The 17,244-nt window shown below is 34.6% G+C and overlaps 1 protein-coding gene across 3 annotated transcripts in view; it reads right to left on the bottom strand.

Annotated features, from left to right (window-relative positions):
* LOC121368332 (P2X purinoceptor 4-like) overlaps nt 1-17,244 on the bottom strand; it is an 89,569-nt gene that overhangs the window by 27,324 nt on the left and 45,001 nt on the right. For 2 of the 3 annotated variants that reach the window (XM_041493018.1, XM_041493016.1), the window contains exons 5-7: nt 16,805-16,898; nt 15,845-15,931; nt 10,875-11,022 (exon numbers count right to left, since the gene is read on the bottom strand). In XM_041493018.1, coding sequence (XP_041348952.1) covers nt 10,875-11,022; nt 15,845-15,931; nt 16,805-16,898 — 329 coding nt within the window. Of the gene's footprint in view, nt 1-7,070; nt 7,219-10,874; nt 11,023-15,844; nt 15,932-16,804; nt 16,899-17,244 lie in introns of all 3 variants that reach the window. The other variant, XM_041493017.1, reaches the window with a different exon arrangement.

Genomic DNA, 17,244 nt, shown 5'->3' with positions numbered 1-17,244 from the left:
AAAAAAAAATGACAGTCAAGGTGCATATACAATTTGGAAGACAAAAATTTTTCACTGCAAAATTATAAATTTTCAAGAGTTTCTGAATTCTCCATATTCAGTTGGTAACATTTGGTCTCATATGTTTTTCTTCGACTTGGTAACAGCGTATCCGACAATTTTAATTATTTGTGATAAAAGTACGTAGACTAGTAAATACCAGCTTGCAAATTTTGGAATTACGAAAAGAAAAAAACTTGAGGCAGAAATATGCAATTCAAGCACTTTTTGAGATAATTTTCTCACACTTTTAAACAGTTTAAAAAAAAAAATCAAGGGCTTTTCATTATGACCACTTAAATTCATGCACTTTTCAAATCTGTATGAACCTTGACAGTGTTTAACATTTAGACTTACTAAAAATTACATCATGCTCCATGCACATGTAAATACACTGTATATGCATATACATATATTTATATATATAAAAGTATTTCACACAGACAAAAAACTAGGATAGTGTTACACTTCTGGATTTTGCAGGAAGTTAACTTTGACAAGAAAAGGAAAAGGCGTAGCATGTTTTATTAATAGGGTATAATACTGGGGGGCGGGATTTAGCTCAGTTGGTAGAGTGCTCGCCTGAGGTGCTTGCATCGCAGGATCGAACCACCTCGGTGGATCCATTCAGATGATTGGGTTTTTTCTTGTTCCAACCAGTGCACCACAACTGGACAAAGGCCATGGTATGTGCTGTCCTGTCTGTGGGGAAAGTACATATAAAAGATCCCTTGCTGCATTAGAAAAAATGTAGGTTTCCTCTGATGACTACGATACAGAATTACCAAATGTTTGACATCCAAAAGCTGATGATTATTTAATCAATGTGCTCTAGTGGTGTCGTTAAACAAAACCAACTTTGACTAGAAAAGGGGCAGCATGTTATATTAATAGAGAATAATACTTGAGTAGCTGTTGGAGATTATTTATCTTACAAAGAGTGGTATTCAAATGTATCCAGTTAGCAAAAATTATTTGAGGAAACCCACTGCTGCTATGCAATCGACTATTCTTTCTGATTAGCAGCAAGGGATCTTTTATATGCAGCATCCCACAGACAGGACAGTACATACCACAACCTTTGTTACACCATTTGTGAAGCACTGGCTAGAACAAGAGATAAGACCAATGGGTCCACTTACGAGGATCGATCCTAGACCACAGCACATCAAGCAAATGCTTTACCACTGTCTGAAGTTTTAAAGTAATTAAATTAAGAGACAAGATACATTAATATCTAGTGATTACAGCTTCCGTAATATACTTAATTAGGATAACAGCAGATATTTGTTGTCAGATACATGTATACATTGCAGGGACAGTGGGCAATAAGCCTACCGGTATGTTCTGAATGGACTAAATGCACAGCAAATCATAGCAATCATTATTAAAGCCACCGCCCTTAGTTGCAGAGAAAAATATATTTTCTGTATCGCATAAAATGCTTTTTTTAGTTAAGTACTATCAATATCTGGATGACTAAAAATAGGATGGATAATTTAAAGGGACATACACTAGTGTTTAAACACTAAGGCAGATTTTTTTTACTATTATAGCCATTTTTGATAACTGAAATCATACTTTACTTAGATTGTATTGTTAAATTATCCATTTCCGTATATTCAAAGTGTTTTTGGTCATCCTGGTGTTTTTAATATCACAAAATGCATTTTTCATATTTTTAAAAACACATGTGCGTCTGAGAAGTAACAGTTACAGAGTTGACTTTTAGTCTATTTTCAGAGGGTATTTCACCATTTCAAAGTCACAGACTCATGTTTCACTCAATTGTAACGTTATCCAAATGTGTTACAGGTTTGTAGATTACCTAAACCTAGTGTTAATTTTAATGGGTTGAAACTAGCATCTGTCCCTTAAAAGGAATGCTAAAGCAAGGCTTTTGGACTGGTATGCATATTCAACGATACATAATGCACATTATTGCTTAATATCAACAAATATAATCATATAGTTAATTAATAAAATGGTTAAATATGACAGCTATTATATATAAAGGGCACAGCCATTTTGTACTATCCCAGTAAATACACCCTCATGGAGCTGGTGGTTACCTAATACCTAACGTGTCACGTCAGGAATTAAGTCTTCGAACTAAAGAAACAAAACATACCTGATTTTTGCGGATGCATCGCAATGTTCTGTAATAATATCCATCCCAGTAACACAGCAACGTGTATATGTGGTTTATTTTTCAATACAAAATAAACCACCATTGTCAAAGTGTTGAAATAACTGTATTATGTTTTGTACATAAATTAACCAACATATTGAAATAATAGTCGGAGTGTTTTCTTGGTTAATTAGTCTTTTTTTTCCGTGGCCCATACCTGTGGTTCTTGATTGGCAGGTGTATATTTAGACGGTCCCCAGACACTGTCTAGACACACTAAAAAGACGTGCCTCTTTTATTAAGATCACAGGGTATTGTGTGATAACCTCAAATCGTAATGGACATTAACAGCCGTCCTGTTTTATTACTGTAAAACCCTTGATTAAGTAGATTTTCCCATCTAAAATAACAAAACTGACCAATTACGTAGTCCCAAAGAAAATAAAATTATCACTTGGGTATCGTGAGTGGTTGTTTTTGCTCGAACGTATCCTACCAATAGGTCTAATAATATGTATTTTTTCTTTGGATTTTTTAAAAGAAAAAAATACTATAACTCTGTTTCATTATATTGATGCAAATTGAAATATATTTAGTTAAATAGTTTATTATACTATCAAGTCATTTATGTTATTTACAAGTCAGGTTGACTGAAGCGAAGCGCCTTGTCATAAATTAGTGTGTTTGTTTACACTGTGCATAGAGAACTGACGTCACTTCACCCCAAGCTATACCACCGGACGTCACAAAAACGAAACAAAATGGCTGCCCCCAGTTAGCAGGAATAATCATGTTTTTTTATGAATTCTAAAATTACGCGTTTTTCATTTGTTAAAGTGTCAGTATGTGTTGGTGGTCCGGGTATGCATCTTTCCAACACATAAGGCTCTTGTTGGAGTTTAGTCTACCTTTAAGAAAAACATTATAAGCAATGTGTAAATTAATGTTAAAAATAGCCCTGTAATAGCCAAACATGTTTTATACTGCTTAAAAACTACAGTTAGTAGATTAACTAAACCTAGTGTTAATTTTCATGAGTCGAAACTAAGGTCTGTCCCTTTAAGAAAAAACATTATAAGCAATGTGTAAATTAATATTAAAAATAACCCCGTAATAGCTAAACATGTTTTATACTGCTTAAAAACTACAGTTAGTGGCTTTAATATCAGGCTAGTTTAACTAATCACTGCAATCTTCTAACCTATTTAAAATGTGCAGCTAACAATGTGCTTAAAAGTGCTATCTCAGAGGTGCACGAGGGTCAGTTCCTTCCAAAATCATTTAACTTTTGCTCTGAAATGTAAACAGAAAGGAAATGTCTTATTTAATGACGCACTCAACACATTCTGAAATATAAACATTATGCCTTCTACTATTATCCACATAAAAAAAAATTACAACCAAATAATTTAATGTTCTAGGAAATTGTTCTTAAACTGGAGAATCTTTAGTACATGTAGATTGCCAGCCGACAGAATTTAATTAGGCGTATTCAGATAAGGCAAACATGTAACGCTATGCCAGGCGGATGTTGGTGATAAGCTTTCTGTCTTTGTGTAAATGTTTGTTAAAGTTTGTTTTTGTTTAACGACACCACTAGAGCACAGTGATTTATATATCATAGGCTACTGGAAGGAAGGAAATGCTTTATTTAATGACGCACTCAACATATTTTATTTATGGTTATAAGGAAGGAAATGCTTTATTTAACGATGCACTCAACACATTTTATTTACGGTTATATGGCATCGGACATATGGTTAAGGACCACACAGATATTGAGGGAGGAAACCCGCTGTCGCCACTTCATGGGCTACTCTTTTCGATTAGCAGCAAGGGATCTTTTATGTGCACCATCCCATAGACAGGATAGCACATACCACAGCCTTTGATGTACCAGTCTTGGTGCACTGGCTGGAGCGAGAAATTAGGCTATTGGATGTTAAACATTTGGTAATTTTGACATGTAGACTTAGAGAGGAAACGCATTTTTTCAGGAAAACTTTGAGTTTCCCACAAATACAGCCTCCATTATTGCTCATTGCTATGGCGACCAGTCAAAATGTTTGCAAACATTCAGCAAAAAAAAAAATGTTTACGTTTTATGAACCCTAAGCCCTGTTGAATAAAGCAGTGCACTTAATTGTTGGACAATCATGCTTTATGTAGTTATTATAATTGTAGCCTTTGCTTCTGATATGATTTTTCGCTACTGATATGATCACTTTAAGTAACCTAAAATCTGAACCAAATTGTTAACAACAACAATAAATTACTCTCCTACCTTTAATTACCGTTATATTCCCCCCAAAGTTTGTCCAGACACAAGTTGAAAAAATCATTACAGTAACACATATTCCACATACGAGACTAACGATGTCGCCAGTATCGACTTCGCCGAGATAGCATAGGGCAGTTTTCTGCCGTCTGCCACTTTGTTTTTTTAATGGAATACACTTCAAGGGGGGTGTAAAAGCCTCAAAAGTATGTGACATAATTAATATAAAATCAATGATCTCTAGTGGTATCTTTAAACAAACAAAAAATACTAATAAAAACATTAATATGACTTTTATATCATAACATGTTGAGACATTGTTACATTAAATGATATCCTTTCACCCCTCTTGGAGATTATTCCATAAAAAGTCAAAATGGCAGCCAGCACAAAATTAAGTTTTTTGCTCAATGCGATATCAGCGAGGTTGATATAGGTGACATGGTTATCATCTAGTTTGTGGAATCTGTGTTATTGTAATGGTTTTTTCAAGATTTCTGTCTGGACAAAATGTTGGTAAAATATAACGAAAAATAAAGGTAGGAGAGCAATTTCTCGTAGTTGTTAACAATTTGTTTGGACTTTAGTAAGATGAGACAACTTGTAGACTGTCACCCAGTCAGATTTCTTGGTTTTTCAAATTTTCTGAACCTGAAGCAACTAGAGTGGTCAGAGTGAGACAGTTTCTTTCTGACACACCTCTGACATAACTTGCCACTGTTTTGTCTAGAAACAGAGAAATAGATTACATCATGTGATGTAACATAGTTCGAACCAACAGCTTTTACAAGGCGTGTATTAAAGATCTGAAATGTTTCTTAACCCGTGAGTCATACTTGTTCTATTCTTGGGCCAACAATTTCACCAACTATATACATTACAAGTGGACTATATTGCACACTTCTGTGGTAACAGACTCTGGCCCATAGAGCCCCCCCCCCCCCCCCCCCCCCCCCCCCGCGTTCCCTCATTACTGAGTGTTTGTAGCTCTCGATAAACCCCTAACTCCTACTCTGTCAGTTCCAACGCCTACTAGTACTTCGTTTTGCAACCGCTGATATGGAATATTATTTATTTCAAATAAGGTCATACATCTTTCAGTAAATAAACATGTAACCACTCTCTTCGATATTACAGCGGTGTCCTGTCAATTGCACGAGCCATTCATGCTTTGTGATCACAAGTTGCATTACTAGCATTCTTGATCACGTGCTCCTGTTTGACGTCATTTTTCTTATCATTGGACTCTAAAACTATTGTATGGATTCTCATCACTCAGAAAAATACTTTTGTTGGTATCGATTGTCGTCAGTGTGATGCCACGCCTCCAAGAAAATTAACTTCTTCAAATGATGGGTACGACTGAGGTGAGAATGGCACAAACGTTGTTGCTATTTGTTTTGGTCAGAAAACTATGCTGTGCCTGCGGAGATGTTGTCGACAGATTAGGGATACTAGGGATCTTCCATTTTTAGGGAGTCGACATGTGATGTCATGTTAACAAATTGTCAATATCAATCAATACACCTATGGAATCATTTCGAAATGACAAGTTTAACATCCCAATACATCCCAGAGTTAAGGCCAACCAGTGGCATAACTGTACGCAACCGATTAGGTGATCACAAAGTACGACCATGATCGTACATCAATACGTTGTTCTGTTACATCGTCACCGACGGTGCACCAAACATTGTGTAGACGGTACTTCAGGTTCAGAAGGCAGGAGAGGATCACTGTACTTTTAACAGATAAATAGTACATCCATGTAAAACATAATATTTTTAAATTTTAAAAATATAAATCTCACTGAAATTTTAATGATGCACAGGAACTTCTTTCCGTGATATATATATATATATATATATATATATATATATATATATTAAAAAATTACGTGATGAGACCAACATGTTTTGTGGAGCAGACAAAATCAAAATAGTGCGCAATATCATGATTTATGGGTTCGCAAGACTACAGAGATGCACAATATGATCTCCAACGGAATCACACCTGACATAACATTAAGCAATTGGGAGTCAGGTAAAATATACAAATCGTCCAATAGTAGTGTACGTTAAACCAATGCATGATAATTTCTCAATGAGAAATTATGATTTTTATTTTCCCCGTTATGAATGCCTGATGGGTAATAAAGTGAAATATGGCACTGCATATAACTGAGATAGCACCTTTAACAAACTACAAAATAATAAACGTGATAATAAAAATGTGCATATTGAAACATGCTTCCATGCTTGTACATATGTAAGACAGAAAGTCATTCCACATAAGAAATATTTTGATTCATTCAATGTTACTTATGAAACAAACATTTGATAGATTTTTAATGTATGCATTCATTCATGCTACTGGCAGCAATATTTGTGTGTTTGACCTGAAAAGCTTTTGAAATTAAAATAAATAAAAAACAGTGAATGAGCTTTTGAAATTAAAATAAATAAAAAACAGTGAATGACCTTTTGAAATTAAAATAAATAAAAAACACTGAATGAGCTTTTGAAATTAAAATAAATAAAAAACACTGAAAAGCTTTTGAAATTAAAATAAATAAAAAACACTGAATGAGAAAAACACACTGACAAAATGAAATCAAATTACCCATTTGGTCATATTATCATAGTTCTGGCCGGCATATTTCGCTATATCAGCCAGTTTGAAAATAGGACAAAATTTATTTAGAGGGTCGGTAGGAGAATATCTGCATTTGGCCAATTGTTTGTTGTCTTTGAAGTGCAAAATATTCCTCCTGCAAAAATCAATTTGTCATTTTTAGATCATGTACAAATATAAAACAGCCAAACACACAATCTGAGTTTAATCTGACAATCAGTTGTATAGTGCCAGTATTCAGCATACACTAATACACAGCAGTCCCTGGTTTGATCAGTAAATTAAAATTGTGAGATAACCCACCCCATACAGCTTTAAAATAGATCCATCTCCTATTCAGAGCCGAAAAAGAGAATGGACGAAAAAATTCTGAAACTTTGCCGGGTTTTTGAAAGTAAAGACTTCCTGTGAGCTCTTTATTGAAGGACAAGTGCAGAATCAGTTTTCATTTTCATTTAGTTAGCAGCCATATACATACTGAAATTTAGTTAGCAGCCATATACATACTGAAATTTAGTTAGTTAGCAGCCATACATACTGACATTCATTTAGTTAGCAGACATACATACTGACATTCATTTAGTTAGCAGACATACATACTGACATTCATTTAGTTAGCAGACATACATACTGACATTCATTTAGTTAGCAGCCATATACATACTGAAATTCATTTAGTTAGCAGACATACATACTGACATTCATTTAGTTAGCAGCCATATACATACTGACATTCATTTAGTTAGCAGACATACATACCGACATTCATTTAGTTAGCAGACATACATACTGACATTCATTTAGTTAGCAGATATACATACTGACATTCATTTAGTTAGCAGATATACATACTGACATTCATTTAGTTAGCAGATATACATACTGACATTCATTTAGTTAGCAGATATACATACTGACATTCATTTAGTTAGCAGACATACATACTGACATTCATTTAGTTAGCAGATATACATACTGACATTTAGTTAGCAGCCATATACATACTGAAATTTAGTTAGTTAGCAGCCATACATACTGACATTCATTTAGTTAGCAGACATACATACTGACATTCATTTAGTTAGCAGCCATATACATACTGACATTCATTTAGTTAGCAGACATATACATACTGAAATTTAGTTAGTTAGCAGACATATACATACTGACATTCATTTAGTTAGCAGCCATATACATACTGAAATTTAGTTAGTTAGCAGACATATACATACTGAAGTTTAGTTAGTTAGCAGATACATGTACATACTAAATTCATTTAGTTAGCAGCCATACATACTGACATTCATTTAGTTAGCAGCCATACATACTGACATTCATTTAGTTAGCAGACATACATACTGACATTCATTTAGTTAGCAGACATACATACTGACATTCATTTAGTTAGCAGCCATATACATACTGACATTCATTTAGTTAGCAGACATACATACCGACATTCATTTAGTTAGCAGACATACATACTGACATTCATTTAGTTAGCAGATATACATACTGACATTCATTTCGTTAGCAGACATACATACTGACATTCATTTAGTTAGCAGACATACATACCGACATTCATTTAGTTAGTAGACATGCATACTGACATTCATTTAGTTAGCAGACATACATACCGACATTCATTTAGTTAGTAGACATGCATACTGACATTCAATTAGTTAGCAGACATACATACCGACATTCATTTAGTTAGCAGATATACATACTGACATTCATTTAATTAGCAGATATACATACTGACATTCATTTAGTTAGCAGATATACATACTGACATTCATTTAGTTAGCAGACATACATACTGACATTCATTTAGTTAGCAGATATACATACTGACATTTAGTTAGCAGCCATATACATACTGAAATTTAGTTAGTTAGCAGCCATACATACTGACATTCATTTAGTTAGCAGACATACATACTGACATTCATTTAGTTAGCAGCCATATACATACTGACATTCATTTAGTTAGCAGACATATACATACTGAAATTTAGTTAGTTAGCAGACATATACATACTGACATTCATTTAGTTAGCAGCCATATACATACTGAAATTTAGTTAGTTAGCAGACATATACATACTGAAGTTTAGTTAGTTAGCAGATACATGTACATACTAAATTCATTTAGTTAGCAGCCATACATACTGACATTCATTTAGTTAGCAGCCATACATACTGACATTCATTTAGTTAGCAGACATACATACTGACATTCATTTAGTTAGCAGACATACATACTGACATTCATTTAGTTAGCAGCCATATACATACTGACATTCATTTAGTTAGCAGACATACATACCGACATTCATTTAGTTAGCAGACATACATACTGACATTCATTTAGTTAGCAGATATACATACTGACATTCATTTCGTTAGCAGACATACATACTGACATTCATTTAGTTAGCAGACATACATACCGACATTCATTTAGTTAGTAGACATGCATACTGACATTCATTTAGTTAGCAGACATACATACCGACATTCATTTAGTTAGTAGACATGCATACTGACATTCAATTAGTTAGCAGACATACATACCGACATTCATTTAGTTAGCAGATATACATACTGACATTCATTTAATTAGCAGACATCCATACCGACATTCATTTAGTTAGCAGACATATACATACTGACATTCATTTAGTTAGCAGATATACATACTGAAATTCATTTAGTTAGCAGACATACATACTGACATTCATTTGGTTAGCAGACGTACATAATGACATTCATTTAGTTAGCAGAAATACATACTGACATTCATTTAGTTAGCAGAAATACATGTACACAATAATTCTTCCAGTTTGCAGATAATGAAGCTATTTAGTTTGCATAATGCTTTAATAAATACATTTACTGCAATATTTCCTGATCTGTCTTCACTTAATTTATTCTCATTTTATATTTGACACACATTGATGTTTTGCATAATGGTACTGCACTAATTTGGCTCTTTTTTTTTTTCTTTTTTTTTGGGGGGGGGGGGGGGGGGGTATATACAAGTATACTAGTTTTGCTCATGCATACAAATTACCATCACTGATTCAAGCTGGTGCTGAGTTACTACCCATATATGTCTGATAGGATGTCAGGTTAAACTCAGATTAACACAACTAAATGTTAATAGAACAATACACAAAGTTCCATACAAATACATGCAAACAAAACTGTCCATACGAACCCCAGTAATCATAAGTGATTGGCATATTTAAATTCAGTCATATATACAGTTGTCAAATCATGTTTCAGTTAATGTAGTAGAATGAAGAATGCTGGTAACTTGATCAATATTCATGAGGAAGTGTTTGCATATCATTATTCATTCATCAGGTATATTAAATTTAGGCCAAACCAACCATATTTTGTTTGAGAAAAAGGAAAATGCCACAAAAAATAATTTCATTTCACGATTTAGATTATAAACCAGGGAATTTTTTTTCTTCAAAATCTTGATTAGTGATGTTTCTAGTCATTTGAAAATTGATTAGCAACTACTGTTTAATGTTTTACAATTGTGTAGCGATCTCAAAAATTTGCAAAGCGAATCGTGACTGAACAAAATGTTCCCTGTAAACTGTATAGAGATTTAAAAGCCTAGCAGTTGAATGGGTTGCTGGACAGATTTGAATGTTGTACGTGTATGTGTATGCTATAATTAGCCGAAACTTATGGAAAAACAAGAAAAGCAACGGGTGCTGTGATTGGTTGCTATACTGGGTTAATACTGCACCGATTGGTAGATACCTGGCTAGCAACACTAGTGAAGTTTCCATGAAGGTCATCAATGATCTTTCTAATGCGAAATATGGGGCACATGTCATTGTCTTCATCATTGGGATCGTAACGGCATGTCTTCAGGTAACTATCGTTCATAAAGTTCAAGAGGTTTCGCCTGTTGCAAAAGCACACACATGTATGTAGAGCAGATTTAAATCTGCATCGCAGGACAAAAATGATCAACACAATAATTTGAAAATCTTAAATTTTAACCTTTATGTAATAATATAATGTTACAGTAATATCTCATGATTTTCATCTAGTTATACTCTTATTTTATGGTTTTTAACATAATAGTGTCGACTTAAGCCATCGGACATAAGGCTGGTAGGTACTGGGTTCGCAGCCCGGTAACAGCTCCCACCCAGAGCGAGTTTTAACGACTCAATGGGTAGGTGTAAGACCACTGCACCATCTTGTCTCTCACTAACTACTAATAACTAACCCACTGTCCTGGACAGACAGCTCAGATAGCTGAGGTGTGTGCCCAGGACAGCATGCTTGAACCGTAATTGGATATAAGCATGAAAATAAGTTGAAATGAATGAATGAATGAAATAATGAATTAAACAAACTATGCCTCTCAAAAGTGAACCCAAGTAACAATGATTTATCACAGATGGTCATTTAGTGACTGCTAATTTGAAATTAAAATAGCAAATGAACAAATGAAAATGTGTATATGTATGTATATTGTAACCAGAACCAATAAATGATCTACTTTTATCACAGCATACACCGTGAAATATTGTGAATTCTAATTTTGCCTGGAATAAATGAAGATGTAACCTGGTGAAGGTCAAAGTCATCAGAGGATTATTTGTACCCGTTTTGGTTAAAATCTACATTATTGTGGAACTTGATAACAAGTCAAAAATCTCTCAGCCAATCACAGGCTAGGACAGCCATGTTAGATTTTGAATTATTGCAAAAAATTAAAACAATTGGTCAGGGCCAAGAAATAATTGTACCAAGTTTGGTTGAAATCTGCATGATGAACCATGTTGAACATATTAGATTTTGAATTGGCCCATGAAATAACAACACTTGCAGGCCTATATGAGACAACCATTTGGACCACATTTGGTTGAAATTTGGTGGAACTTGAGAAGAAGTTGAAAAAGTCTCAGCCAATCAGAGGCCAGGGCAGCCATCTTGGATTTCAAAGTGGCCCGAAAAATAACTGTTGCTTAAAGCCATGTGGAGAATCATTTGTACCAAGTTTGGTTGAAATCTGCCTTGTATAACTTGAGAAGAAGTCACTTGTGGGCAGTTTTGGTGTTGCTAAGGACACCATGTTAGTTATGATCGAAGGAATTTCAAAGTCATTCGGAAGGAGAATTGAGAAGTTCTTATCCAAAAATGAATTGTTGTTTGACCAATTCCAATCAGTGAACAACAGTTATAAGAAAAGCATGGCATGTACTGTCATGACTGCTGGCAAATCCACTAAAATGACACATTTTGGTAATTAAAAACAGGCTATATCTGTATTTGATATGCAGTTTTTTCTCTCATACATAGACTGTAAAGATAACTATTAAGACCTAACATTCACTTACAACACCAATGTGCTCAGAAATGTGAAATCCTTTATTTTCCTGGTGTTTACATTTTCATGGTTTTGCTATATTTGTGGATCAAAAAGGTAGTATTATAAATTTCTATTATATATATATATAAATAGAGGATACTCCCAGAGTGTCTTGTGATATCAGAATTTATCAGCATGAGTTGATAAGAATATGAAATCCAAGGCTGATAAATTATGATATCACAAGACACGAGGGGGGTACTCTTTTTATCATCCACTATCATTATTTTCATTTGCGACAATTGTAAACAATGTCTGTAATGTGAGTTGACTGTCACTATATTTGGCAGCGGTAGACTGGTTAACTATCAGAACGACAGTGGCGTGATGTCACTAATGATAGGTTTAACGTTGAAACATACACAGTGACGTAACAAAATGTCTTGTGATTAAAATTTGACCAATCAAGATTATAAGAAGCGATATCTCCTAGGAGAATATCGCAGGAGATAACGCAAATTATAGTGCCAGCGATATCTCCTACAAAAGCCATTAAAGGCATATTGTCATAGACCACTGACCTATTTAATGGTCTAACAAAGTACTACCTGAACAAACATAATTTGATTTGTCCCTAAATGTACTTTATTCAACCATCTTCATAACCACCAAAACTCCATTTATTAATGATATTTTGTAAAAATTATTTAATTATGGCAATGGTCCATAATTCAAAAACTAAAATTGCTGAGAGAGTTGACATGTATTTCACTCCATCATGGTTCAGTTAAGGTGATGCAATAGCTAGATTTGGTTTCTAACAATGAGTGTAATTTTTAGTTATTATCCATTTTTAGAGAAATAAGGTCCTTAAATCCGTGACAGTATGCCTTTAATGGATGCTAAATACCTGTATTATATTTTCGCTGTATTCCTAAATTCACTGACTGTACTAGTCCATGAATTACACGAACATTAGACCACCATGAACAAAAGTGATTTCACAGTATGTATATGTGACTTGCCTTACTTTCCATAACAATAAACACCAATATGAACATTAAAATAACTATATACTGGAGTATAGAGCTGGGCAGTATTGAAATTTCAAGTACAGTATTGTTATCTGTATTTTGGGGGTGATTTACCTTGGTATCAGTATGGTTTTCAATACCAATATCAAGTGGTATTTTTGGTATAGTCGGCTTTAAATGCATTCCCGAGTTAAATCTCACCTGCTAATTTCATCTAAATAAAATTAAATTCCATACACAAGGCCATCATCTCTCTTTTCTTTTCAGCTATTTTGCGTTCATCAGATATGTTGTCAAATATGTTGTTAGTGCTTTATTAAATGGCGGATAAAAAAATTCAATACCGATTGGTCTTTTGAAATCTTTCATATCCCACTGTATTGTTTGTTTTCTATAATACAATTTCAAACGTTGTAAAGTTTCTTTTGGATGTCAGTATATGTGATATATGAAAACAGTAACTGCATATTGTGAAATGCTTACATTACATGGTTAACTCTATCTACATTTCAAATGGTTTATCCCATTATGAGTCTATACATTTTAACAAAAAGGGATGTTAACAAAATGAAACACAGCAATTTATGACAGACTTGCATAAGGAATGTTTGTTTAACCTGCAGCACATTATTTAATCATTGACTATGAATATGATTCAAAAGCATGAACAGATTCTAACACGGCTATTCTAGTAGAGATGGGCGGTATACCGTATAGGCCTATACCATTCGTTATCGGTATCATGTCAATACTGATTTACCCTACCAAACAATATCATGACTTTCAACATCACACTGCACTTCGTGATAAATGCAAAGTGTTTGTAAGGTGGTTTCTGAATTGGTTCTTTTCGATTAGCAACAATATTTATCAAATTATTCAGATTTTATGTATGTAAAGTTTCTTTTTGACATCAGCATAAAAATATCTTCTTCTTCTTCTTCTTTTCGTTCTTATAAACAGTTACCTCTTAACAAACAGAGGACAGCATCTAGGAATTGGAATAGCAAGTTAAGAACTATTTGTTTAACACCTCAACAAGTATGGCTATTTGGTTGGTGTTCTAACATATATTTATTTCAGCAATTAGTCTTAAAAATCGAAATGAAAACCATAGCATGTACTTTCCCAAAGATAGGACAGTATACATAGAATTCTGATGGACCCATCAAGGGCAAATGATCCTACAATTTATTACATTTAATCTTACTATAGTTATTGTAATAAAGACAATTCTGGCCGTGCAATAAAAAATATTTTTTGTATTGAATATATGTGTGATACAAAATCTTGCATGCGTAGTACATGTTCACCCAAATGACATCATGTTTCTGGTCAGGATGCTCAGCATTGCATCCATTCCATAAAATTCTACCAAAATTCCAGACGATAAAGTGTGTTATTTAATTAAACTTTTGTTAATCATAATAGAGAAAGATGGTGTGTGATAAATACAGAACCACATACCGGTTGTTAACTATAAACTTGTGCAATAAATAACATCGTAAAACAACTGGTCATGGTCATAGGGATTAACGTGCACATTCAGACCTAGCTGTTGTAGCGCACGCCTGTCATAGGTGCTGGTGTCAACTTCCGCCAGCTCCTCTGTCCAGGACAGGAAAGGGTTTGGGGAGGGGGTGGGGGTGAAAGAAGGGGTTGCACCCGCTGCCATTTGCAAGGAAGGAAGGAAATGGTCAAACATATGGTTACGGATCACACAGATAATGAGGGAGGAAACCTGCTGTCGCCACTTCATGAGCTACTCTTTTCGATTAGCAGCAAGGGATCTTTTATATGCACCACCCCATAGAGAGGATAGCACATACCATGGCCTTTGATGTACCAGTCGTGGTGCACTGGCTGGAGCGAGAAATAGCCCAATGGGCCCTCTGGCGGGGATCGATCCCAAACCAACCACGCATCAAGCGAGCGCTTTACCACTGGGCTACGTCCCGCTCCCTGGCATTTGCAAGGAAGCACAAACAACCCAACAAGGGTTGGTAGCGGGTGAGGGTTGGTTTTGGAGCTACTGAATTTGCAAATGTCCCAAAAGATTATGTTCAAAAAGAAAAAGGTTGGGTAATTTCATGATGATAAATTTGATGCATATTTTGGAGCTTTTCATCGAAATTAAAATGGAGCTACTTGATTGATTTGACTTAGTTGGTTGATAGTTTAGCTCCTTGCTGGAACCAACAACAGGTTTGATGTGGTTCTGTCTATTTACTGCTTATCAGACTGAGAAGCAGAGAGTTAAATTCCTAAATAGAGCAAATAGACAACAAATTTCCTAAAACACGGGGTTTGGAAGAATTAGACAATATCAATATTATAAGAGTTACAAACACTTGTTAAACTAAACTTACCTTTTAACTGCAAACCTGGGAAACTCTATATTATTTTTTATAAAAACTGTAAAATTTCCTGATGCCAGTAACACTGGTTTACTTGGTCTATAAATAAAACAAAAAATATTTTATATAATTTGTATAATTTGAAAGAAATATACTGCTGTTATTGAAATTAAAATAACAAAACTATTATTAATTAATGAATTTAAAAAAAATAATAACAACACTTTACAAAACAGTTAAAAAGATATTTCTAGAAAGCTATAACACTACAGCTTGATGGTTAAGCCATCAGACTTAAAGCTGGTAGATACTGGGTTCGCATCCTGCTAACGGCTTCCATCCAGAGTGAGCTATACCAACTTCTCTCTCACTAACCACACTAATCACTAACCTACTGTCCTGGACAGACAGTCCAAATAGCTGATGTGTATGCCTATGACAGCACACTTGAACTTTAAACTGGATATAATCACGATAATTAAGAAGGAAATATTTTATTTAACGATGCACTCAACACATTTTATTTACAGTTATATGGCATCAGGCATATGGTTAAGGACCACACAGAGAGAGGGGAAACCCACTGTCGCCACTTCATGGGCTATTCTTTTCGATTAGCAGCAAGGGATCTTTTATATGCACCATCCCACAGACAGAGTAGTACATACCACGGCCTTTGATATACCAGTCGTGGTGCACTGGCTGGAATGAAAAATAGCCCAATGGGCCCACCGACGGAGATCGATCCCAAACCGACCGCGCATCATGCGGACAATTTACCACTGGATAATTAGTACACGTATGTATATATATGAAAATGAAAAAAAAACACCTACAAATTAAAGTAAGAATATTTTTTTTCCAAAACATCGCTGGTACCAATTTTGTTAATGATGACATTATTCTGTAAATCATGTAAAAAGATATAAAGAATGGTAATATTCCATTACAAGCAAACGGCTTATTACTTACAGTTTATCCCGTTCAACTGGACACCAAGCGTATATAGCACACGTCTTGAGGGTTGCATTCTCTGAGGAAGGTATGCAGCTGCCGTTCATTACACCTGCAAATACACATTAACCGCAATTAACATAAACATAACCACAGTAGCAAGAACACTGGGCTCCAAGGATTACCTGATCTGACACATGGATTACTCAAATGCATTACTTTTGAATTCAGCATCCTCCCAAAAGCTATAAAGGTGCATTGTTGCTGTGGACACCACTTTGGTTGCTAGGGTATGAACAATCTCAGGTGTTTGAAACTTGGCAAAACCAGCCTACCACAAAAACACCTATAATTAAGAGGCATAAAGCAGACCACTTCTGGACAATTTTTGTACTGCCAAAGGGGCGTTCTCATTATGTGATTAGTGGCACAGACTCGTCGCATGTGATCGAATCGTA

The sequence above is a fragment of the Gigantopelta aegis genome, chromosome 3, assembly GCF_016097555.1.
Source record: "Gigantopelta aegis isolate Gae_Host chromosome 3, Gae_host_genome, whole genome shotgun sequence".
Lineage (NCBI taxonomy): Eukaryota > Metazoa > Mollusca > Gastropoda > Neomphalida > Peltospiridae > Gigantopelta > Gigantopelta aegis.
This window is presented reverse-complemented; position numbering and strand designations above follow the sequence as displayed.